The sequence below is a fragment of the Populus nigra genome, chromosome 4, assembly GCF_951802175.1.
Source record: "Populus nigra chromosome 4, ddPopNigr1.1, whole genome shotgun sequence".
In the NCBI taxonomy this organism is placed as follows: Eukaryota; Viridiplantae; Streptophyta; class Magnoliopsida; order Malpighiales; family Salicaceae; genus Populus; species Populus nigra.
The window spans coordinates 23,676,836-23,702,720 of NC_084855.1; the positions used below are offsets into that span (position 1 = coordinate 23,676,836).

At 32.6% G+C, this 25,885-nt stretch overlaps 5 protein-coding genes across 7 annotated transcripts; 2 read left to right on the plus strand and 3 right to left on the minus strand.

The window, feature by feature from the left end:
• The first annotated feature begins 545 nt into the window (after nt 1-545).
• Nucleotides 546-3,247, plus strand: LOC133692015 (galacturonosyltransferase 8). Its single transcript, XM_062112666.1, has 3 exons — nt 546-873; nt 1,042-2,289; nt 2,694-3,247. Exons 1-3 carry the CDS (start codon nt 733-735, stop codon nt 2,967-2,969), a joined length of 1,665 nt encoding a protein of 554 aa, XP_061968650.1. The 5' UTR covers nt 546-732; the 3' UTR covers nt 2,970-3,247.
• A 623-nt stretch (nt 3,248-3,870) lies between these two features.
• Nucleotides 3,871-8,584, minus strand: LOC133692016 (nuclear transport factor 2). 3 transcript variants are annotated; one of them, XM_062112669.1, is made up of 11 exons: nt 8,364-8,581; nt 7,990-8,049; nt 7,759-7,896; nt 6,809-7,097; nt 6,447-6,727; nt 6,071-6,245; nt 5,820-5,938; nt 5,677-5,736; nt 5,206-5,269; nt 4,254-4,490; nt 3,871-4,217 (listed from the first exon to the last, which is right to left on the minus strand). In XM_062112669.1, exons 2-11 carry the CDS (start codon nt 8,032-8,034, stop codon nt 4,096-4,098), a joined length of 1,530 nt encoding a protein of 509 aa, XP_061968653.1. In that variant the 5' UTR covers nt 8,035-8,049; nt 8,364-8,581; the 3' UTR covers nt 3,871-4,095. The 3 variants fall into 3 exon arrangements, with proteins under 3 accessions (XP_061968653.1, XP_061968652.1, XP_061968651.1); XM_062112668.1 differs by having other exon boundaries at nt 3,871-4,485; nt 5,201-5,269; nt 8,364-8,584; XM_062112667.1 differs by having other exon boundaries at nt 3,871-4,490.
• A 4,072-nt stretch (nt 8,585-12,656) lies between these two features.
• LOC133692018 (uncharacterized) lies at nt 12,657-15,346 on the minus strand. Its single transcript, XM_062112670.1, has 6 exons — nt 15,121-15,346; nt 14,394-14,593; nt 13,682-13,822; nt 13,524-13,604; nt 12,784-12,911; nt 12,657-12,696 (listed from the first exon to the last, which is right to left on the minus strand). Exons 1-6 carry the CDS (start codon nt 15,344-15,346, stop codon nt 12,657-12,659), a joined length of 816 nt encoding a protein of 271 aa, XP_061968654.1.
• Nucleotides 15,347-19,546: 4,200 nt separating this feature from the next.
• Nucleotides 19,547-24,287, plus strand: LOC133692607 (cyclin-C1-2-like). Its single transcript, XM_062113679.1, has 9 exons — nt 19,547-19,768; nt 19,858-19,964; nt 20,258-20,297; nt 20,538-20,582; nt 21,053-21,171; nt 21,287-21,401; nt 22,270-22,320; nt 23,046-23,193; nt 23,970-24,287. Exons 1-9 carry the CDS (start codon nt 19,737-19,739, stop codon nt 24,066-24,068), a joined length of 756 nt encoding a protein of 251 aa, XP_061969663.1. The 5' UTR covers nt 19,547-19,736; the 3' UTR covers nt 24,069-24,287.
• On the minus strand, nt 23,962-25,629 carry LOC133692608 (uncharacterized). The gene is made up of 4 exons (XM_062113681.1): nt 25,231-25,629; nt 25,011-25,141; nt 24,787-24,919; nt 23,962-24,151 (listed from the first exon to the last, which is right to left on the minus strand). Exons 1-3 carry the CDS (start codon nt 25,500-25,502, stop codon nt 24,885-24,887), a joined length of 438 nt encoding a protein of 145 aa, XP_061969665.1. The 5' UTR covers nt 25,503-25,629; the 3' UTR covers nt 23,962-24,151; nt 24,787-24,884.
• Nucleotides 25,630-25,885: the final 256 nt, after the last annotated feature.

The window sequence follows — 25,885 nt, forward strand, 5'->3', positions numbered from 1 at the left end:
AAAATATAAAAAACAATAACCTAATAGCACTTTTTAATTATAAAATAAAAAAAACAATGCTTTCACAGTGATACAAAATTATCCACAACATAAATATTCTATTTTATAGTATGGTTTACAGTGAAATGAGTCTATATCTATATTATATAGTTATGTATTTTAAAGTATAGTATAGTATATTATAGTATGTATGTATGTATGTATGTATGTATATATAGAGAGAGAGAGAGAGAGTTCCTAACACCTAGCTATCATGAATATACAGCAATGCAGTCTGGATGGTTTGACTGAGGCTGATCAGTTCACACTAGATCCCGCGTCACCTCACCGCCACTAACCACTTGGCATCACCCAGACTAAGACCAACAGCACGCGTAATCTCAGTCTCTTTTAATTACTTTCCAAAACCCACCGTGGAGTTTATCTTCGATTTCTCAAAGTCTCAGAAACCTGCAAGGCTGTAACCAATCTCAGCCGTCCATCTTAATTACTTCCCAAAACTCACCGTGGGGTCTACATTTTGATTTCACCAGATCTCGCTCGAACCCGTTAATTAAAAAGAAGTCTCCAAAACCTGTAAGGCTGTAACCAACAAAGAGCAGCGAAAAAGAGAGACTTCCTGTCCCCGTCTCTGACTTTTGATTTATCATCCTCGCCATCCATCGCCATTTCTCTCTATCTCTATCTTTCTCTCTTCTCGCTAAGAAACCGAAAGCAGAAAAGGAAAAGAAAATGGCGACTCATAGAAGCTCGCGCAGTGGAATCGGCGTTTCGTTTCGGGTGTTGGGTTCGGCTGTATCACTAGCAGTGTTTCTGTTCTTGACCGTGTCTCTTCTCTTCACTGCTCACTCTCACTCTACCACCGACACCCATGTAAGCTCCCCCTCTCTAGATCTGATTCATGATTAATTATTTAATTAACTAACTAATTGTAATTAATGTTAATTTATGTGAAAATGTAACGGAAATCAGAGCATTAATTATTAAAGTTAGGAGTATAATCCTGTTATTTCTCTGTTTTTTTCTTAATATTTGATATAGGGTTTCAGTAATGTGGGATACGGGTTGGGATCCGGCAGGAGATCCGTGCTGGCGATGAAATCGGATCCGCTTAAGTCACGATTGGATCAGATCCGGAAGCAAGCGGATGATCACCGGTCGCTAGCGCATGCGTATGCATCGTATGCGCGGAAACTGAAGCTTGAGAATTCGAAGCTTGTTAGGGTTTTTGCTGATCTGTCGCGAAATTACACTGATCTTATTAACAAGCCATCGTATAGAGCTCTTTCCGAGTCGGATTCTCTGTCCATTGATGAGGCCACGCTTAGACTGTTTGAGAAGGAAGTGAAAGAGAGGATCAAAGTTACGAGGCAAGTGATTGCTGAAGCGAAAGAGAGTTTTGACAATCAGTTGAAGATTCAGAAATTGAAGGATACTATTTTTGCGGTTAATGAGCAGTTAACCAAAGCGAAAAAGCAAGGGGCGTTTTCGAGTTTGATTGCTGCGAAATCGATACCTAAGAGTTTGCATTGCCTTGCGATGAGGTTGATGGAGGAGAGGATTGCTCATCCGGAGAAGTATAATGATGAAGGGAAGCCACCCCTTCCGGAGTTGGAGGATCCGAAGCTTTATCATTATGCGATTTTCTCTGATAATGTGATTGCAGCGTCGGTGGTGGTGAATTCCGCGGTGAAGAATGCAAAAGAGCCATGGAAACATGTTTTTCATGTTGTGACTGATAAAATGAATCTCGGGGCAATGCAGGTTATGTTTAAATTAAAAGATTATAATGGGGCACATATAGAGGTGAAAGCTGTTGAGGATTATAAATTCTTGAATTCTTCATATGTGCCTGTACTTAAGCAATTGGAGTCTGCGAATCTGCAGAAGTTTTACTTTGAGAATAAGCTCGAGAATGCAACCAAGGATACTACAAATATGAAGTTTAGGAACCCCAAGTACTTGTCAATCTTGAATCACTTACGGTTCTATTTGCCGGAGATGTATCCAAAGTTGCATAGAATATTGTTTTTAGATGATGATATAGTGGTGCAGAAGGACTTGACCGGGTTATGGAAGATAGATATGGATGGGAAGGTGAATGGAGCTGTGGAGACCTGTTTCGGGTCATTTCATAGGTATGCTCAGTATATGAATTTCTCACACCCCTTGATCAAGGAGAAGTTTAACCCGAAGGCTTGTGCTTGGGCGTACGGCATGAACTTCTTTGATTTGGATGCTTGGAGGAGAGAGAAGTGCACGGAAGAGTATCATTATTGGCAGAACCTGGTAAGATTGCCTTATTGTTCTGTATATTCTGCTGAGTTGTTATTTCCTTGTTTCTTTTTAACATGCATTAGTTCGTCGCTTAGATTTATATCAGGGCATATGCTAGGCTCTTTCGGCATAGAATGATGTTTTCTAATCTCCAATTCTTTATCGCAATCCAGCATTAGAAGAAAAAATGTGGACAGCGTCTATAAAACGCGCAGAGTAGTTTTTGCAAGCATGTTACTTTTTGAAAAAAAAATCCTTTAACTTGATGACCTTAATTCTCCTACTCTAAATTCTGTGGGATGGTCTCTTATGGCCGTAAATACTAAAACAAGGTTGCATGTCTGTAAAAGCTGCGATTTTTGTTGTGTCTTTGATGTCCTGTGCATTATTAACTAGAGATTCTGATGATGATGCAGAATGAGAACCGAACCTTGTGGAAATTGGGGACGCTGCCCCCGGGTTTAATCACATTTTACTCAACAACGAAGCCGCTAGACAAGTCATGGCATGTCCTGGGACTTGGGTATAATCCTAGCATTAGTATGGATGAGATTCAGTCTGCCGCGGTGGTGCATTTCAATGGGAATATGAAGCCGTGGCTTGATATTGCAATGACCCAGTTTAAACCCCTATGGACAAAGCATGTTGACTACGAGTTGGAGTTTGTCCAGGCCTGCAATTTTGGTCTCTAAATACCCTTCATGGTTGAAGCTTCCTCGCAGTAGATTTGCCAGTGCCAGTAAAACCTATATCTTGTGTCCTCTTGTTACACCACCGTCAATTATTCGCATCTAAGATGGAAGAAATCCAGCGCCACCCCAAGTGTAGCATAAGTTGAATTAATTTTAGATTTCTTCTCCCACTTATTAATACAAAAGCATGTCAACTAAAATGTGTATTTGACCGCAAGGTGTAGCTACAAAAAAACATGGTTGGATTTTAATGTTATATTGTTCAAGAATTTATCAAATGTCTGATTAATCTTTTACCATGCGAGGATATCCTCACGGGTCCGGTTTTATTTTATCCATGCCAGAACTAGAACTTAAAATAACTATATATTGACCCGACTGGGATTAACTTGCATATGAATGCAATAATTTATAATTATTTAGTACATAATTAGTTTAATTCAAGTTCGGGTTAGGTACATCAACCTGACTTTTAGGTTCTAACTGATCGTGATGGGATCGGTATCTATCAGATTCAGTTCAAAATCGTCATCATCCCTGTTGGAGGATTGCCGTCCCTATCTCCAGAGGATTGCTCTCGAGAAATATTATGTCCGCGGGGAAGAAAGCTAGCTCTCGAGAAATATTTGAATGCATGCGTCGGCATTTTGTCCCTCTAGCAATGACAAAAGGAAAGCATTAAAAGAATTAGAAAACTAGTCGGAGATATTTTTTCTTGGACGCGTGTATCCGTGTACACACATCAACTCGAGCCTCGAGGATAAGAAAAATTAAGGTCCCAAAATGGACTTGAAATGGTGTGACGTGGATTTAGAAATATAATGGGAATCGGAAAGGGCATTCCAGAATTAGTATATTACCAAACAAGAGGATTTACAAGCATCCATCCAGAACCATTAAATACCAAAGGAAAAATGGAAAATAAGTGACATTTCAGATTTAGTATTATACCAGACAAGAAAATTTACTAGCATCCACCCAGAACGATTCAATACCAAGGAAAAATGGACAAAACCCTTCAGAAAATTTAAGAAACCTCATCCATAGAAGTGTAAGCGCTCTCCTAATACTATTTCACTAAAAACAGAAACTGACCATTCCATAACAATTCACAAGTCACTGATCTTCAAGCCGTTGCAGATACTCGTGGCGCTGTAGTCTTGGCTGTGCCGTTAAGACCTAAACCACCAGAACGGTTTGCCCGACCACCATTGTTCCCCATCTTATCAGCTCTCCGATACCCATCACCTCCACCTCCACGGTTAGAATACCCATCACCTCCACCTCCACCTCCACGGTTTGAATAGCCATCACCTCCACCTCCACCTCCACGGTTTGAATATCCATCGCCTCCACGGTTTGAATATCCACCACCTCGACTGCCGCCTCTGTTTCCAAACTCTGTTCTGATACCAATTTCAATCCTGCCATATACTTTTCCTCCAAGATTACCACGCCCTCTCATTCCTTCGCTTTTATATCCAGCCCCTGATCCAGATGGAAATCGTCCCCTATTGTTCCCTGTGGTGAAGAGAAAGAGATAGATAAGCTAAATCACATCAGAGAAAAAACCACTTCTTGCTTAAACTAGAGAGAGTAGATTATATACTTCTTGCTCAATCACATTTTCCAGTTTTACAAGCACAAATGCTGTCCCGCACCATACAGACCAATACACGGAAACATTATAAAAATAGAGATGTCACTATGAAAAATTGGTCTGAGGATATTCACTTTCTGAGATAGATAAAGCACCTTCAATCTGTACGAATAACCTGGATTTTGAGGTCCTCTTGGAACAGATTACTAAAAAGCCAAAATGCTTTTTTGTTTCCATTAGGCATACCTTACAATTATTTCAGTTTGGGGCATGATAATATATAGCATGATGGCTTACGACATCAGCTCCTTTTTCAAACAGAAACCCTCCATGTTATATATAACTGATAGATGCTCTAAGGAGATTATAAATGATGAAATTCCTAGAATGTAGGGGGTTACTATATATTAACTTTCCTAAAAGAATAGACATTGAAGTTCTATCATACAATTTCTTGATTTGATCAAATCTCCAATTCTTTATTCTAAATAGAACTCCTGGGCTCAAGCTAAATCACTAGACATCATTTTGGCCAAAACTGTTACAAATCAGTAAAAAGAATCATGCTCACACATTGCAAGTGAATAGGGTGATAGATCTTAAAGTAAAAAAATTTGATGATAAAATTCAGCTTGCCTCGGGAAGTAGATCTCTTTTCCTCAACAATGACACGGAATCCATTAATCATAACAGGTGAAGCCTGCAACATCAATGAGCTTATAATTAACATATAAATTAACTAAACTAATTTGACAAAAGAGCTTGAAAGGATGAAAAGCTCCACCTACATTCTGGAATCACAGAAGAAAATAAAAGGAACAGTTTGAAAACATTAAGACTTCTTATCATAAGAAGATCAATGAAAAAGAAACACAACTAAAAGGGTGCAACAGGCATATTGCTGATAACCCACAATTACATGTCCAATTTACTAGTTCAAGTGAAAAGGGAAACAAGACATCTCAAAATACTAACAAGGAAAGAAATCATATGTCATAGTGGAATAACACCATATTATTTAAATGAGGAAACAAACTGACTGATCTATCTGCAGATAAAATAAAAAGAACAGAGCATAAGCAAAAGCATAGCATAGCAGATGGAAACCTCTAATGCACTTTGCACAGCACTCGCCACTTCAAACTCCACAAAGCCAAAACAAAATCCCTGTCAGAAACCAATGGATAACAGGAATTAGAAGAATACCAAGGATAACTGACCAAAAACAAAGAAAAAAATGTGATGCCTACCTTTTGGAATCTAACTTGAACGCCACCATTCCTAATAGGTCCAAACTTCTTGAACTCGTTTTCAAGCAAGGTAGGTGTGGCATCTAAAGGCAGACCTTTCACGTAGATAGAAGGACCCTCTGTAAACAACCAATTGAACAAATAAGCAGGTCAGGTATGCAAGCATGCACATAGATAAAATTAAAAGCATACAAGGAACAATCATTGAAGATTTGGAAAAAAAACACCAGAGCAATTCAAGGACCAAGCACCTTCACTCTCTTGGGCATTCCCATTTTCGAAAGCATTAGAGCTGGAGACATGTGACTCAGCTGCTGGGGGTTGAGACACTGCAGCAGTCACTTGTTCTTGGATTTTTGGTGCAGACCTCAGAGGAGAAGGGGTAGGACTCAAAAAAGGTGCAGTGTACTCCTTCTGAACTTTCACCTGGAACAGAATTGGAAATAACTTAGTAAAAACAAATCCAATGACGGAAGAGAAGCGAGAACATGGCAAACAATATCAGCTGAATCTATACCAGCAAACACTTCTAAATGTTCATACTTGAGGGTGCTTAATATGCATATCTTAGTGGCAAAATGACAGTGAAGAAACAACAAATTGGGGGGGTTGTGAAATGCTACTTACAACGGAGGCATACGACTTCTTCGGAACGTCTTCAATCTTAGCACTAGACTCGACCACAACCTGGGAGTCAGCCACTAACTGGGAATCAGGAGGAATTTCATCAACAACCTCAGGCATTGGTTCTTCCTCTTCCTCAACTGAAACATCCCCAATTTCCTCTTCCTCTACCTCAACTGAAACATCCCCACTTTCAGAGGGATTGTACACTTCCCCTCCAATGACTTCCTCAGACAAAGCAGCTGTTGGCTCAGAAATGTGAGTTTCCTGTGTGTGAGGAGTATCTGAAAACAGAAACACCTTCAATTTGAATAAGGAGGCTGGAAAAAAGATGCGCATTCAAAGAATGATCTGTTTTTCATTACCCTGGTCAGGAGCAAGCGGGGCTTCAAAATTGCTGGCAGGCTCTTGATTTCCATTCTGGTGTGTGGAGTCATCAACATACCGAAACACGTCATTCAGCACAAAATAACCTTTGTCTTGAGGAGCCAGGAAGAAGCTCTGGGTAAATTTTTGTCGCAAATTGTCATTTCCATTCAAATACCCAGTCACTAGCACAAGAACTCCGCCTTTGTAAGATTCTTGTGAATCAACTGTAACAATTTCTGCCCTGACTTGACCATATCCAAGTGAAAGTATCTTCTCATTAATAGCCTGCCCCACATTTACAGACAACAAATTCAACTCTCATTATCAAGAAAACTAGCAAGGAGAAGTTTGTGGGCATTCAACTTTTGCAGTTACAGAAGGGTGCTGAGCGGCTAAACATTAAGCATGATATCCATGGGACATTAAAGGACATTTCAGTTAACAAATTCTGCAGTAATGTTCTTAATTGCTGAAATAGGTAATTGAAATAAACCACGTGTGTGTGTAAAAGGAGAGGGAGAAATTATTGAAAGGGGAAAAAGTTTTAATTACAAAAAAAAAAAAAGATAAGGCATCATCCAAGGAATAAAATAAAATCTAGATGAAAGGCTTTCCAATCTTATTGATTATCGGCTAAAGCAACTCTTTCAAATACCCCAAAAGTACTCCATGAAACACTGGACAAGCTATTGTGTCCCAGAGAAATCCTCATTGCATTTATCTGATCCTCTAATAGAAATCAATATTTAAGACAGAAAGTGACAGTCTGTCTCTTTCTTCAGGTTCAATAAACAAATCTAACTGAGATAAGAAATTAGCCATTTTTCTGCTTCATTTTGCAAGCAAGAGACAAATATTATATTTCTCAAATCTGACAAAAAGAAAACACAGTCCAACTACCTTAAACAACTTTACATGGATGTGTATAAAACAAGCTAGAACTCACATTCATGGTAGTAGTGGTACTCATGACCCCATCCTCTCCAGGACGTCCAAACTTACTACCATCCTGGTAGAATCGGTGAACAAGATCCGGGGATTGCTGCAATATATGGTAGTACTGATGCGCGAAAGCATTACCAACCTTCAACCACAAAAAAATTTCAACTAGATCCATATTAAAAATCCACAGCAAACAAAACACAAACAAAAAATTTTCAAAGGTTAAAAAACATACAACATCAGCAGTTGGAACTGGGAGTTGCGTCACTGGTGCTGCCATGACTGATCAAAATCTCTGAAAAAAAAACCAAAGCCCTAATTTTAAAAAATTCTCTAATTTACACGTTATCTTTCTATTTTCCAAGAATAAAACCGAAAATGACGAACATAAGATATACATCAAACATTTAAACTACTTTGGAGCGAAGCAAAATATAAGATAATCATTTACACTTAAAACTCCAAATCTAAAAGAAAAACCTAGCAATTAAGCTTCGAGTTAGACTTCAATTTCAATCGGAATGAAGCTGTAACTGAGAAAAAGTTGTGACCGGAGAGAGATCATTTGATAGCTAAAAAGTGTAAATTCGAGAGAGGAGAGGAGCGAACCTGAGCCTGGTATCGAATCGGAGAGAGATAGGCGGCGAGGCAGGTGAGAGAAAGGAGGTTGAGGCCGGCGTGTGACTTCCTCTCACCTCTCTCGTTTGAACGAGTTGGAGCTTTCTAGGGTTTTTATGGATCTTGGAGAGGCGAAAGTGAGGGAGAGGAGAGAGGAGTGAGCAGAGAGGGTTCTGGTTGGTTTTATATCATGGAGAATTTAGGGGAGGTTTTGCGTGACTCGTACGTGTGGGTTTATTTTTGTACAACCCTTCAAAATTAGTTGTGGAGTTATATCAAACCCGACCCCCTCTTAACCCAGTCTAGAAAATCAAGACAGTTAATTAAAATTATTTTATTTTATTTAAAAAAAATTATAATAAAATTGTTTAGAGAAAAAATAGTTTTAAAAAAATTATTTATAAAAATTTTGATTTGTTAATGGGATATACTAAATCGACTAATTCTAAGTTCATTTTTTAAAAAAACATAGATGAGGTGGACAAAATATTTGACATGAAATTTAAATTATTTATAATTATATAAATTTGATTTATTTAATTACACATGAGTGATTATAATTTTTTTTTTCTTTTCAAGAGAGATGAGATACTAGTAGTTAATTAAATTATAGCTCATTGACAATGTTAAGGTAATCATAATTTAAAATGCTAATTTATGTATATACATAATGATAAATTCAAGTTTAACAGGTCTAAAAAAAAACCATGTGAAGGTTTAAAAACTTATAATCTCGGATAACATGTTTGGGCCCGGTTCAAGAGAAGAGTAGCTCTTATAGGCTCACTTTAAAAGAAGAGTCATGTCCTTTATAAGATCAACTTAAGAGAAAGGTTCGGTCCATGAGCTTAGATATAATTTGGATTTTATTTTTTTTATATTTTTTGGTGTATAAAAATTTCACAATGACTTATTATATTTTCATCAATATTAATATTATACAAGCGATAGTGTGTACAAATCTTATAAAAACTCATCATATTTTCTTAAATATTAATGTTATATAAAAGATAGTATGTGAAATCTTTTAAAGACACATCATATTTTTATTAGTTTAAATGTTTGTGTAGAGATATTTATCATTTATTAATATGTATGTTCAGTAAATTTTTTTTCTTTAAAACTATCATGAAAAAATTATATTTTAGCCACTTTTTTCTATAAAAAAATAAGACTTATAAACTATAAATATACCATAAATACTTTAAATTCTAAGTTTTCAATCTTCATTATCTTATTTCCAGAGTGTCACTGTAAAATACCATAACTTTACAATAATGGTCTGTAAACCATCTATTTTTACCTTCGTGAAGATCTTATGAGGCAATTTACAATCCTTCGTGTATGTTTTAATTGAAACCATACTCTTTGTAGAAGCACGATTTTTTGCATAATTAATATCGTTAAGATTTTCCTTTTATAAATCTATGATTTATATCGTTGAATGTTATTATTTTAATTAATTAAATTACAAGCGAAATGTTTAAATTCTTCACCTTTTGAGATGGTTGAGTTGTTGCTCATATATGTATTTGGTATTGTAGTAACTATTGTGTTGTGATTTGAAAAAAATTATTTTATAGAAATATTTTTTTGTTGAGGTTGGTTTGGAAAAATATATGTTTGGTAAAAACTGTGATTGAAATTAAGGTTGAACAAAAAAAATTTAATCTATTTGGTTAAAATAATGCCTTTTAAATTAAGGTTATATATATATATATATTGTTTTTAATTTAAATATTGTAGATTTAACTTCTACTATTATATCATGAAATAAATAATACTTTATATAAAATATTTTTTTATTGTTCCATTAAACTATCTATAATTTCATTACGTACAAAATTCATCCGATAAGAACTACAGTTTCTATGATTTTTTGAGCATATAATAAAATTAGGTAAAATATTATCAGGAATAGAATTAAGATTACAGTATGAGTAAATTTAATTCACTTTAAACTAGTTTTTTAAAAAAACAAAAAAATATTATTGTTCACGTTCACGTGAATAGTGCGACAGTGGAGTATGACTCCATTATTCAGTGATTCCTCCCTACGAGAAGCAGTAAAGTTATGCTTCTACAAAACCTACATCACAACCATATTTATGGTGGGTTCTACCAGTATAAATCTGTATTTTTTTTTAACTAAATAGTAATATCTATAGCTGCGGGTAAACCTCACGCACAAGCACATTACCAAACGATCTCATATACATGAGGTGCATCAACCCTCCGCTTTTGCCAGCCTTTTATATTTTTTTTATTATATTTTTAAAAAATTTAAAAGTTTCTGAATCTTTCAAAACAACTTGAAAATCTGCATAGCCCAATGCTTTTTATTCATTTACAGTGGGAAATTACTTAAATATTTACGAATTAAAATTTTCTTTCAGGTAATTCGGATTTTAAAAAAAAAATTTAACCCTTACCTGATTTTCTCTAAAACTGTTTAGGAGAATTGCCAGAATTTTATATTCCTAAATATTCTCAAAAAATTACCTAAATTAGTTTAGAAAATTCAAGTAATTCAAATTTTATCGAATAGTGCTCAGCCCTAGCTAGTATATCCCTGACAATTTATTTATTTATTTATTTACTTGGAAATTAAGACGTAATGGAACAGGAACTAGAGTTGTGCTGGTCTCAAAAAATTATCTTTTTTTTTTCTTCATTACATGCCTTTGTTGTTACAGATATTTTTGTTTTACTAAAATTTTCATGCTCGTATCGAGTTAAATTCTTACATGCAGTCATAGAATGAAACAAATATATCAATTAAATATAATAAATCTAAATTTAGTTAAATATAGTTTTAATTCCTATTTATATTTTTATTTGTTTCACAAGTAAATAGTTTTATTTTCGATTTGCTTCCTCGAATAAAAGTTGACTAGTACATTTTATGATTTTTTTAAAAAAAATCAACAATCTTCAAAATCATAAAAAGATGAGATCTTTTGATAATAAAATTTAATAAAGATCTTTCTATAACAAATTCTCATAATAACCAGCAAAAGTTATTTTGTATAATTTTTTTAATTAGTAAGTTATGATTTTCATTATTACTAGGTTTTGAAAATAACAATATATTTTAACAAAATTGTTATGCTTTTATGATATAAAAAAACAGATAAAAAATCCAAATTCCATAACACCAGGAAGGCACCATAATTGCATTGAAATACATTTATTTTCAGTATTTGACTATGCAATGCAAAATGAGCTGAAAAATAACTTATTAATATTTTAATCTTTTCTAAGTTTACTTAAAGAATGAGAACCAAATCTAATAAATGAATATGTTGAAGGATGATAAAATTAATTTTTTTTTTAATTTCATAAATTATTTCAAATAATACAAATAGCAGTCAGAAAAATAAAATAAATTATAACAGATAAAGAAGTTAAAAGATAATGAAATTAAAAAAATTTATAAATTATTTCAAATAAAATAAATAGCAATCAAAAGAATGAATATCAAATCTGATAGATAAAAAAACTAAATTAAAAAAACAAATAACTATCAAAATAATAAGTTGATATAAAACCAAGTTCAATCAGATTCTAAGAAATAAAATTCAAAAAAATTCAAAACAAAACTTATAATAAACAAAAGATTAATAAGTAAATTTGATATAATAAACAAATAACATGATATTTTTTATATATATAACTTATGAAAAATGTATTCCAAAAACACTTTCATAGAAATTAATCTATTTTTTTTAACTAAAAACTCTTTTTTGTTGATAATTTTCATGATAATAAACAAACATTAAAAAAATATGGAATGAAAAATCATATATTATTATTGTTGTTAATTATTCTGTATGTATTTTTAATTAATAAGTTATAATTTTTATTATTACTAGATTTTGAAAATAACAATATATTTTGCACTTGTTTGTGTTTAACAAAATTATTACACGATTAAAAAAAAGATAAAAATTCCAAATTCCACACCGTTTCATGATATACTGAAATACATTTAGCAATGTATAAGATGGACAAAACATTGATCCTAATTATCACCTCAAAACAGCCAAGTAATCAATTGTAAATGACTGCTTGATCATGCGGTCCAACCTTGTGCAAATCCAAGAGAGAACACAAGCACATCATACAGGAGAGAATTAGGAAAATCAAATGTTGATGCTAAGTACCATAATTAAGCTTACTATGAGATTAAGCTTAATACGAGATTAAGTACACAGGCAAGCCAAATGGGTAAGTAATTACCCTCCCTAATCCCCTTAAATTTGGTGTGATCAAGTGTTCTAATTAAACAGGCATCCTCATCAAAAGTTGACCTTGCACGAAACTGCAAGTGAGAAAAAGTGGCCATTAAATCAATAGATGTATAGAGACCAAAACTGTAGAGATGTCATGAGTGAAAGAATTTAGTCACCTCTTGACGTAGTAGTAACAAAAATCGGCCAAGATAAACGTCTGCACAGCTTCAGCGAGGAGAGCCGCAGGAAACCAGAAATACCCACTTCCAATCAAGAAAAGATACATCCCACGAGTCTCATAAACCTACATGTAAAACAACGATAATAATGCATGAGTTTTTATAAATTCGTAAACAAACCTTAACTTTTTTTAAAAAAATTAAGATGGGTGTCTGGATCAGTTTGCACGCATCTTGATTAATCCTACAGAACCTAAAATTAACAACTATGTAAGTCTCCAGTGGCTCTAAAGAAACTTGAACTTGTAACCATTAGAAAACAAATTTAAAATCTAACCAATTAAGAACTTTTAATACACTTGAAACTCGCCTTACTAGATCAACTTGTAAAAATAACTCAAAATAATATCATTTCATTAAAATAAAGGTTGTTGATATGTTAGTTTGTTAGTCAACTCAATTCAACTTTAATCTTAAAACGATGAATAACAATAAAACATTATTTTTCAAGTTACATAGAGTTATTATATTTTTACTCATTATTCATAAATTTATATTCTTTTCAAGAAATTATAAGTTAAAGCTAGTTTAATGAAGAAAAAATAACTATTTCCCCGAACAATATTTAAGTTAATTTCTCTAATCACACGGCCTCTAAGTTTATGCACAGGGAAAGTATATTCTAATTCTAAATGAATCTATGATTAGTAAGAGACTAATCAAAGAGCAGAACAGACCTGGATTATCCAGTGAGCACAGGACAAGAATCTAGCAACACCCAGTGCAAAGACGTAATGGGCTGTGAACGGTTCAATCATCTAAAAAAAGAGATGAACAAATTAATGCAGCCATTGCAACCAAAAGATCAGTTTCTACAGCAAAAGGCGACCCAAACCTTTGCATTCTGCATGAGACGAAGCTGAGGCAGCACCGAAACAGATTCCAAGAACACACAGAAGGCCCAGAGGACTTGACTAAAGTAACAAAATCTTGTGAAAGGGTTGACTATCAAGGCAAGGATAATACAAGGCACCACCTACAGCAAGGATTGAAGAAAAATTAATGCAAAGACAAACCAATAATCGCGATATTATTTCTAGAAATCAAGCATTTATAAATTAAAAACTTAAGAATATATTAAGAATATATCTATAAATAAGAAAAAAAATTAAGGAAAAGAAAAATATAAATTAGATATTGACAACCATAGTTTAACGACAATCAGCACGACAAAAACAAATATACAGTGTTTGGTTAAGTTTTCAAAATAGAAAATATAAAGACAATAAAACATGTTTTTATGTATTTTATCTATTTTAGAAGTACATAAATTTACTTTAAAATTGATCCAAAAATAAATTTATTATATATATATATATATATATATATATATATATATATATATATATTCGTCCCTTTAACCAGACACATTTACGTGTTTCTTATGTATATATTTATTGTATCATGGGATTCCAATCAATCATAAATTGTGGGATTGTGACACTAAAATACTGAACTTATTTTGAATTTACAGGATCAATACATATAGATAATCATGATTGCTTTATAACATTTAAAACAATATTATAAAAAAATAATGTTTTTACCAAGTAATATAAGGGCATGTTGTCTAATTCTTTGATATAGGTTGACTTCAATTTGAACCGTATCATATATATAACCCAAGCGGTTGAAATCAAGGTGGCCATGTCTAGCACTGAATGGGCATCAAGTTCCATCAATACGCTACAGGCCAATCTCGCAGCTAAAAACAGAGCTGTGATTTCTTGTGTTTTGAGTGAAAGACCTGTCCATGGAAACAATATAATATAGTTATTGGAACTATCTTAGACAATATAGGACGGCAAAAAGGCATTTGATGCGTAAAAGTAAATAAAATCCTTTATTTAGCGTTTGTCTGTAGCCTTTGAATAAATAAAAATAGAAATGGTGGAGAGATGGATTCGGATTTCTTCGTTTATTTTTTATTTTCATGTATTTTTTATTATGAAAATACATGAAATATTTTTAATACTATTTTGGAGATAAATTTATTTTATATCTTTATTTTTTCAATTAAATATGTTAATGTCTTTTCTGTACTAAAAAGCTAATTAAATTATATATATATATATATAATTGTTTTTTGATACATAGATCTCTTACGATTAGAAGAACGACCACCAGCAAGCAAAGAAAAAATTATCAAGTAAATCCCATATTGAAAAATTCAAAAGAATTATCAAACTATAATGATTTCTTATAATAATAACAATAAAAAAGAGGCAGTCTTATGTATAATTATTTAATAATAATTAACTAATATATATGTACCAGAACAGGTTTTATGGGTGGTGAGCTTATATATCAAGACGAAGATCCCAGCAGCATGGATAGCCTCGGAAAAGATGAAGAAATACTCATGATCTTTCACCGAGTGCTTTAAAGCCACCAAAGAGCACAGTGCAAGCACCACTCCGGCGAGAATCTTCACTTTCATCGACTGCCTCCTTACCCACCCAAAAAGCACGTTGACAGGTGAAGCTCTCTTCCTCCCCATGATTCTTTTCCGATCAATTCAAAGAGAAAATGAGAGAGAAACGTCCACAGATAGATATGTGTCTGGGGAAGATAACGAGGAGACCTGGTTTGGAAAGACACGAAGAGGGCATGCAAGATTTGGTGTGTTGCGTGGCGTTTTATTTTGTTTCTATGACTAGAACCAGTGAAGTATTGACACGTGGATTTGATTTTAAAACCTAGATACAGTATCCCTACGTTGATGCTTGCTTGCCTGTTTGGGACTTCTGATTTTGACCTTGAATTTCTTTTCTTTTCTTGGCTTATATACCCATAAAAGAAATTATTTAATTTGTTCCTGGTTCAATGGCTTTTCAAAGGGTTTTTTTTTTTTTTATGTAAATACACCATTATATCTCTTTCTATCCTCCCCGATCTTCCTTCTCGGTTTAGTTAAAAAAAAATAATCTACCATTCTTTTGTGAATTTATCTCCAACATGTCTATAAATCAACGGAATGCTTAATTGTAACTTATTTAATTATTATATAATATAGGAGAATTATCCTCCATATTGTATTGCATACCCTAAAATGCAACGAAACTTCCAATAAAAAAAAATCTAACCTTGATATACTAAGAGTGTCATGATGAAAACATCATTGTCTAGGATGTTAAAAAATCACAAGTCACCAATTAGCGATGGAGATGCTAATTCTACTTCTTGTTGCATTAGGTTGATACTTGCAAAAATAGCTAGTTCTAGATGAATGATAAAATTAAAATAAAATTAAATAAATAAAAGATATAAAAAATAATATGATTTAATTTGAGTTAATCTATTAAGTATTATTCTCATGTTATGAGATCAGAATAATTTAATGAAAAGTAAACAAAATAAATCATGAAATTTAATTCTCAATTAAATCAATATTAAATGATAAAATTAAAAAAAAAATTAATTAAAAAAAACTGAGTCAACTGAGTTAACCCATCAAATCAGGTTAGCCGGTCAAACCTGAGATTCGTGTTATGAGATAATAACTAAATAAAAAAACTAATATTAAAAAAAAAATTAAACAAAAAAAAATTAATAGAAAAGAAAAAAACAAAGAAAAAAAATAAAGAAAAACACTATTCTAATAAATAGTGTTTTATGAAAAGAGGCGTATTAAAACCCCCTCCTCTTTTAGTTTATAATTAATTAATAAAATAAATAAATAAATAAATAAATATAGTGGCTAAAAATATGGTTCCAATTGTTCTTTTATTTTATAGTCCAATTACCATTGAATTATTGATACCCACCCTGCACTCTTGATTTTACCTTGAAATAGTAACATTTGTTTTCTTTTCTTCCTTTTTAAAGAAAAAATATCTTATCAAATTGAGTTTTTAATTAAAAAACTAGTATATATTACTTAAACTCTATTGATTTCCATTTTGATGAAATATATTTTCATAAATTAATATTTATTTTATTTTTCTACAAAAAAATACATTTTCCATTAAGAAAATAACAATCGATTTCCCTAATTCTTTCATTTTTTTTATTTTATTCCACAAATATTTATTTATTTTGTTTTTTTAATAAAAAACACTAAAGAAATTATATCTCATATTTCTTAGTTATAGTTGATCTAAATTCTTATCCTTCGAGATTGGCAAACTAATTAGAGTTGTGATAAAATAAATGATTCCCCATATTATCCATCAAATATTGATTATTGATTCACTATTTATATATTAAGTGATATACAAATCATTAAATCTCACCTCAAATCATCAGTATATTATATTTACAGGGTGCAAGAATAATCTAACTGTAATTGTAAGTAAATAAGAAAGACTTATGCACAAAATAAAATTAAGAAATATTCTAATTTTTTCTTACCCTCCTATATTTCCTTTTATGTCTGGAGAATTGGTAATATAAAATAATTTCTCAACTTTCAATGGATACAATAATAATAATAATAATAATAAAAACTCATCAGATTATAAAATATTCTAATTTTATAAAATATTGGTAATATAAAATATTCTATTTTTTTTCTAACTATAACTCATTAGATTAAATTAATGAATAATATAGTTGTAAAATCCAAACATATACTTAGATTGACAGGTTAATTTAACCGACTCAAAGTCTAATTGGTTTGGGTTGATAAAAATAACTAATTAATTCAATTAAAAATATAGAGTCAACTTGAATTTGAATTTAATTTGATCAAAATTCTACTTTTAACTTTTTGATTTTTTAGAAAAAAATAATAATAATTGGGGTGAACTTTTCCGACTATCAACTTCAGTAATGTAAAGGAGTTGAAACTCCCATTCTTAAATAAGAGGAGCTCCAAACATTAGAAAATTAATGTTATTTAAAGAAAGCTAGATGTGGTCAGCTATTAAAATAAATAAATAAATAAAATTATCTTTTTTTATTTTAAGAAAAATAAACCATGCCATTAGAGCTTTTTCAATTTTTTAAAGATTTTGAAATTTTTTGACTGTTTCCTCCCTGATTCTTAACCGGACGATTCTCAAAACGGGAAAAAAAAAAATCAAAGCAGATGATGTTATTTTACCTGCTGTAATTTAAGAAAGGAGCCCTTAATATGGAATTTATTCAATTAGTTATTCTTATTATGTTATTATTATTATTATTATTTACATGTTGACCTATTAAATGGATTTGTTAATATATACAATAATTGTGATGGTAGGGAAGAAAAGGGGGGTAAAAAAGAGAAAAGTTTGATTTGTTGTAGAATTATTTTTTTTTAATGTTCTTACTGTTTTTTTTAATTAACAAAAATTAATGGTATTACTGTTATACATTGTTATGTGTAGTGATATAACCTAAGAAAATTATAATCTAAAAACTTTTAAGATTTTGTTCAAAGAATTTTTTTTAAAACATTTTATTGTCATATGTAGTGATTTATATTAGGGGTGATCATTTTCGGTTCGGTTCGGTTTTTATAAGAAAAAAAGTAATCAAATCGAATTTTTTTAAAAAGAAACCGAACCAAAACCGGTTCAAACCGACTGATTTCGGTTTGGTTTTTTATAACAAAAACCAGTTCAAACCAATTTGACTTAGTTTTTTTGGTTTTGCTTGGTTTTGACTCGGTTTGGCTAGGTTTTTTCCAGTTTTTGCAGTTTGGTTTGGTTTGGTTTTTTCGGTTTCAGACTTGTAAAACTAAAATCAAACCGAAATGGTCGGGTTTTTTAAAATTTTAATCGGTTTAATCGATTTTTTGGTTTTTTTACCTACCCCTAATTTATATAACCATTTTCATGATAATATCTTGGAAAAAATTATTAAATTCTGCTAAATACAGAGAGTGATATGAAGGGTATATCCTTAAAATAGATTCAACGTAAGTTGAAATGGCCCGAATAACTATTATTGCCAAGCAAACAAAAAAAATTGAGAAACTCTACGTGCGATAATGCATTAACAAAATATATAATGTATATTAAAAAAAGTTAATATTATCTAAAAAAATATTATTTTTTAAAATAGTATAATGTTATTTTTATTTTTTATTAAAAAAACTTGCTGACTTCTAAAATATAATGTATATTAAAAGAAGTTAAAATTATCTGAAAAAATATTATTTTTTAAAACAATATAAAGTTATTTTTATCTTTTATTAAAAATACTTCATGTTGACTTTTAAAGATATTAAAATTTTATCACATGATTTCTTTGTTATTATTAAATTAATCAGAGATAAATAATTTTTTTTAATTGAACAGTAAAATAATTAAAATATCCTTAAAAATAAAAGATTTAAACTGTTACCTTTTTTTTCTATTGTAATTATGTTGTTTTTTTATTTCTTATTCTTCCTTCTCATAAAAAAATAAAGTTTAATAATAAGCATATGATATTGGTATAAACATGATACAATAGTCATTAAACATGATAGAATCTATAATATAAAAAATATAAGATTTAAAACTTGATTCGGAACAACACTAATATTTTTAAAAAATAAAAAAAATAAAAAAATATTTTTTTAATTAAATTATTGAGTCCATGACTGACCCATGAGTTTACCCAGTGATCTAGTAATTCAATTTTTTTTTCGATTTAGTTTCAAGGGAATTGTTTGACAATTATGGATGGTAGTTGAAGGTTCCAAGGCATTAGAATTATTTCAAGGATTAACTTGTTAAGAAAATTAGAGTGTAAAGACTACATTGCATATTCGTAAAATTGCAGGGACAAAGCATGGCAAACTTCCCCGGAACAAGCGTGCCATCCAACAGAATGTAGCCGAAAGCCCTAAGCTGACCTTCAAGATCCAGCGGGCCGCTACAACCACATCTTTGCTCAAACTTTGTCAGACGGAAACTACTATGCTAGGCAAATTAATCATCAGTTGAGGCTAAACATCAGCAGACTCCCTGTAAAGAATGGCTGCCAATTTCTGGAACTCCTCTCACTAGTAAGATGAATCTTTCCTTTTCTTTTTTCTTATGTTTTCATCTCTTTTGAGGGTGTTTATTTACCTGTTCCTGGATGGATTGTGTGCAGCAAACAGCTTTTTGACCAAGAAGAAGTGGATGTAGTGCACCCACTTGACAAAGAAAAGGGCATAACTCTTGAAGATTTCAAGCTCATTAAGATGCATATGGTCATTCGTACGCCTTTCTGTCTTTCTTTTCTTATATCCTTTCTTATTCTGTTAGATTTCACCTAGGAAATCTTGATTTCTCTTGGCTTATGAGATTGTAACCGAAATTCTGCGACATGGGTTTTTGTTGTTTATATATATGTTTGGTCTTAACAATCCAATTCTTACAACTACTTTTATTGGAATTCGCGTATACATGTGCCCACACCACTTGATAGTGTTTTTTTCCCCTTTCTTTCTTGTGTATTATTCACCATGACATTTGCTAATTTGCGTCTTTCGATTTTCTATTTCCCTCAGCTATATGCAAATTGGCTCAATATGTTAAAGTGAGGCAAAGGTTTGAACTTTTTCTTTAAAAGTTTTATATACTGCTCTTCTTGTCTTGTCTAATACCCCATATTTGGAATTCCAGGTAAGACGCCCCGGTCATTAATCATTCCATTTTATCACCCCGGTCATTAATCATTCCATTTTATCACAATAGTTAAATTGATAGGGATCGTTTTGTTTTTTCTTGTTTGGTTTCATAAGGTGTCACCAATTAGTTGCATTTTTAATTTTTTGCTTGATGTTTCAGGGTTGTTGCTACTGCAGTTACATATATGAGGCGTTTGTATACCAGGTATTAAATAATTTCTGATGGTGGGAAGAAGAGTATGATGACCAACAAAGGGAAAGAGATTTGAATGCGAATTCTTGTAGTATTGTCATTTCTAGTCATCTAAAATACTCTTCAATTTTCAATCATAGGCATTCATGAGTACTTGGTATCCATTTCTAGTATCCATTTGCTTACAAATGGATAAGTTTCTTCCTCTACTTCTTTTCTCAAAATGTATATTTGGCCATCCTATCTCTCATTGGTGTGATCTTCTGGGATGCGATGCCATGTCAGGGTTCTTCCTGTTTTTTTTTCTCACCCACTTCTTCAGATCTCTAATCATCCACTTACTCTTTTTTCTTCATGGGGTCTCTCTAATCAGCTGCCTTCTTATTTGTAAATGTAATAGTAAAGCTGATGCATTGCCTAGAAAACAGCCAGTAGTTTTTGTAATATCGCTCACTAGTCTTAATTTCTCGTTGTGCTTCCAGAAAGAGTATGTCAGAATATGATCCACGTCTTGTAGGCCCAACTTGCTTGTATTTGGCATCAAAAGCAGAGGAGAGCACAGTGCAAGCCAGACTTCTTGTATATTACATCAAAAAAATATGTAATCACTTGTTAGCAGACTTGATCGATTGATTCGCTGAGTTCTTAAAATATTTTGGTTACTGGACTTATATTTACTACTAAAATGCTTACAACCTGGCATTGTTGCCCCACAGATTCTGATGACAAGCATAGATATGAGATCAAAGACATACTTGAGATGGAAATGAAGATTTTGGAAGCTCTTAACTATTATTTAGTGGTATTTCATCCTTATCGTTCATTGCCTCAGTAAGTATTTTATCTTCTTTGCCTTGTTTCTTATGCATTAAAATTCATTTTAAACTGAATTAACAGGTTGCTTGAGTAGGTTTTTTTGTACCACATGCACAATTCTGAAAGAATAAACAATGCCATCAAGTTAAGGATCGAAACATGATTCATATAGGCTTTTTTCTTTTCTTTTTTGCAAATGCCATCTTGGTTGATGTCTGCTGTGCTTAAGCTCCAACACAGACTTTTACTTTTCCTTTTTGTTCTTTGTATTCTCATTTTTGTTTTATTTATTACATATTATGAATCTCAGTTAATTATGTGGTTTCGATTATTATTTATTAGTTAGATATCTTTATATAATTAGATAAGACAAGATTACTATTTATTGGTTTCCATTTTCTGCCTGTTCCTTATATGAGCACATTTAAAAGAAATATTAATGGACAGATGACCTTCATATTGTTAAATAACTCCAAGCTGTTCCAAAAGTCTGAATTGGGGGCATGTTTCATGTTAAGTGGACTACTAGAACTGAAAGCGTACCTTAAGATTATTGATTGCTGAACTGGACATGACAAGTTGTCTGACATGTTCCTAATTACAGAAACATAATTGCACAAGCTTAGATTAATCAATAGTACGACTAAGTTTCAACAATTTTAAAATGAATGGCTGCTGAATTTGATGTGATTAGTTATCTTGCATGTTACTAACTACAGAAGCCTAATTGCACGACTTTAGAGTCATTAATACAACCTAATACCAACGAATCTGTTTTACTGGTGGTATATTGTTCTCTTATGATATTTCAGTTTCTGTTTTGCAAATTGAGTATCTTATTTCACAAGAACATTTTCCCCTGTGTTTCTTCACATCTTGGCAGATTTTTGCAGGATGCTGGCATGAACGATATAAGTATGACTCAATTAACATGGTAAGGTTCCAATCTCTAAGGCCAAGTAAACACCCATCTCCTAACCTAGAAAAGATGCATTCTTTCATTATAGTCCTTAAAATATGAGGTTGGTTTTACATAAGTTTGGGCATCCGAACAACAATCGTGTTAGGGAGAGCTTCTTACAGGTGATTGATAGTTCGCGTTAAAAAGTGTGTAGAGCTAGTTTGTCGCTCTTTATATATTGTTCTTATCATGTGGGCTGTCATCATGTCCATTGTGCATGCGTCCGGATTGGTTCATGGTGGCTGCCTCCTCTCTCTGTGGCCACAAATCCCAATTGTAACTCATAGTTTAATTGTCCTTTGGAAATGGCTGATAAGTTAAATGTGAGAAGACTAGTGGTGAAGAAGGCCATTGTATATTACAGTTCTGTTGCCAGAATGGAAAAAATAAGCACCCCTGGGTTTTTAAATATTAAAAGAATAAATTGACAATAACCATGTTTAAGTCTGAAAAGTTTCTGAAAACAAAAGACTTTGTTCCAATCTCTGCACAAACCTTTTTTCTTCTCTATCTCAAAGCAGCTTCCTTAAATTGAAGATTAAATTTGTTATGTTGATTTTTCTAAGTTTTATTTTTCTCTTGTGGACATATCCTTCTTTTATGCTAGGAATTGCATCATAAAAAAAATATTATTTTAATGTCAGCATCATGATTTCTTGATCTGAGTTAAAATGAATTAACCATGCTGAGACATACAGGGGACTTGTGAACGACACGTACAAGATGGATTTGATTCTTATACATCCCCCACACCTTATTGCCTTAGCCTGCATATACACTGCTAGCGTGTATAGAGAAAAAGATAAGACAGCATGGTTTGAAGAGCTCCGTGTAGATATGAATGTGGTGAGTTCTCTAAGCTCAATTTTGCGGTTGTTGTTGTTGTTCCCTTTTATTATTGCGATAGACTCTGCATTCAAACTTTCACGACTTTCTGCTTTGAAAGATAACTGAAGCATCGATTTATCCTAAGAACCAAAAGGCTAGGCTTCCTCTGTACTTGCGATAGGTCCCACTACCTGTTAAAACATAAAGCATGATGTCCCTTATGTGGAAGGTCCTGTTTGGAATTGTGGAAATTGTTGTAATGGTAATGGTTTAAAATGCTTTTTATTTAAAAATATATTAAAATAAAGTTTTTTTTTAAAAAAATTAATTTTAACATTAGCATATTAAAACAATTTGAAAACATAAAAAAAAATTATTTTAAACAAAAAAAATTCAAAATTTTTAGAAACGGGGTGTCCATCGTTTTTCCAAACACGCCCAACCCAGCTTGTCTATCTTACTACGCTTTCTTTAGGTTAAGACTTGGTCTTCATGGAAGGCTTTAGCTATGCCCTGAAAGGTCACTATACCCGGGCACCTTACACTTTTCAAGAATCCTGTTCAAATATGGGAATTACCTGATTTTGTGCCAAATGGTGGATATGTTCTTGGGACAAGTTACCTTTTAAGTGATGTTTTTAAGCCGGCCCACCGGCATGTGCGTGCACACAGAAATGCACAGTACATAACTGGTGATCTTGAAATTTAACTAACTGCTGCAAAAAGCTTTACTGAATTTATCATGTTGGATCTATGTTGCTTCAAATAATGAGCCTTCGTGTCTGATTTGGCAGGTGAAAAATATTGCAATGGAGATATTAGATTTTTATGAGAGTCATAGATTGATTACAGATGAGAGAGTTGCTGCGGCTTTCAACAAGCTGAAACCCTAAATGGTTTGGCGATGCCTATTTCCTCAACTCAAAAGTTTTCCCATTCCACTATGTTGCAGCTCCAGCTACGGGCCCCGTGTAGCCTGTGGAAATGAAAATTGCTTAGCACTTGTCAATAAAAATTGGTTCTTTTGGAAGAGATACTGTCAATGTTTAAGACATTGTGTGGTTATGATAATTATTCTTTCTATTCTATTGAAACAGCTTTTTGACGAGTAAGATTGAATTCATCTCAACCTGTTTGATTTGGAAACTTAATACCCCTGCCCAAGCACCATGTAAAGATGAAAATGTGTTTATGACTAGATGCAACAATGATGTCAGATGCTGACCAATTAGCAAGCATCATATATGAGCATGGAGGCTGAGTCATGTTTAGATCTTGGAAAAGCCAAATTACGATAAAATGAATCAGAAAACGCCCTCATGTGCTGCATAGAAGGAAAGCCCCTGTTATACCAATCATCTAGGTATTGTTTTCAGAGTTTGTTGATGTCGCAACTAGTAATTTCATGTTATGGTCAGCATGATTGTTGCTCGTTGAATATAGCAAACTGGATACATCATCCACAGATCAAAGACAAGGAAGCATTTCTGCTTGCATTACAGAAAAGGATTTCATCTGCTTTTAAAGGTAGCACATTCTATATGAACTACATGCATACGGTTTTCACACAGCAAAAGCAGTACAAACAGAAAAGCGAGGTGATGCGTTAACCATGTAGGTACAACAACGGTAAGCAATTCCTGCTCCTCGCATCTCTCACGCCCACGCCCTTGCAATATTCTGTTCAATATCATTTAGAGCAATTCCATCTAGTGTTTCTCTTTTTTCTTGCCTCGCTGCTTCTCTACACAGCAAGAACGAAACGATGAATAAAAGAAAAATTACATAAAGAATAGTACGTAACAAACAGAAAGTGGCAAAGGAAAAGACACTACCTAATTTTCTCCTAGCTTCAGATCTGGCAAAGAACTCCCTCCATTCATCTGTAAGAACGAAAATCGGGTCATCATCATCATCATCATCTTCTTCCTCTTCTAATACATCGCACTCTGGCTCTTGCAACACCCTGTTTGTCATGAAACACTTACAGTTACATGGAAACCAAAATTTGAAATTTGGAGAAAAAAGCAGCAGAAGAAGATGGTCACGACTTACTGGGCAACTGGGGCAGATGTTTCTTTGCTGGCAGTGGAATCCAAGTTCAAGTCTTTTACCAATGGATAAGAAAGAATAGGTCTTGGATGTTGAGCAGCTTGAAGAGCAAATCTAGGCCTTACATGTAAAGGGCAACTAGATTGGTGGTGGTGGTGGTGGTGGTGGTGTTGGTGGGAGCAGAGCAAGTGCGGATGGTGATGGTGGTGGCGGTGGCACAAGGGGTGGTGGTGGTGGATTGAGCATGGAGACCATGATCTGGATGAAGGTTCCATTGGTTACTGGTTCTTTACTAGGGTTTTACAATTTTCTGTATTGTTTCGGCTGGAGGGTTTATCTGAGGAAAATTTCAGTAATTGTAATTATCAAATTTTGAATCGAGGGTTGCTCTATTTTTAATTGTTTTCACTTAAGTGTCTCCGTTATTAATAAAATGTTGATGGACATTTTAACACGTGCCATGTCATGCTCAAGGGACCCGCTATTCATTAAAAAAAAAAACAGAGAAAAATTATTTAGAATGAAAAATTAAATGAAAATAAAGGAGAAAAAATTGAACTTGTGGTCGTGGTTATTATTATGATTATTTAATTTAGGATTTTAGAGTTTTTATAATGCAAAGAGTAATTTTAAAATAACAATAAAAAGAATAATTTTC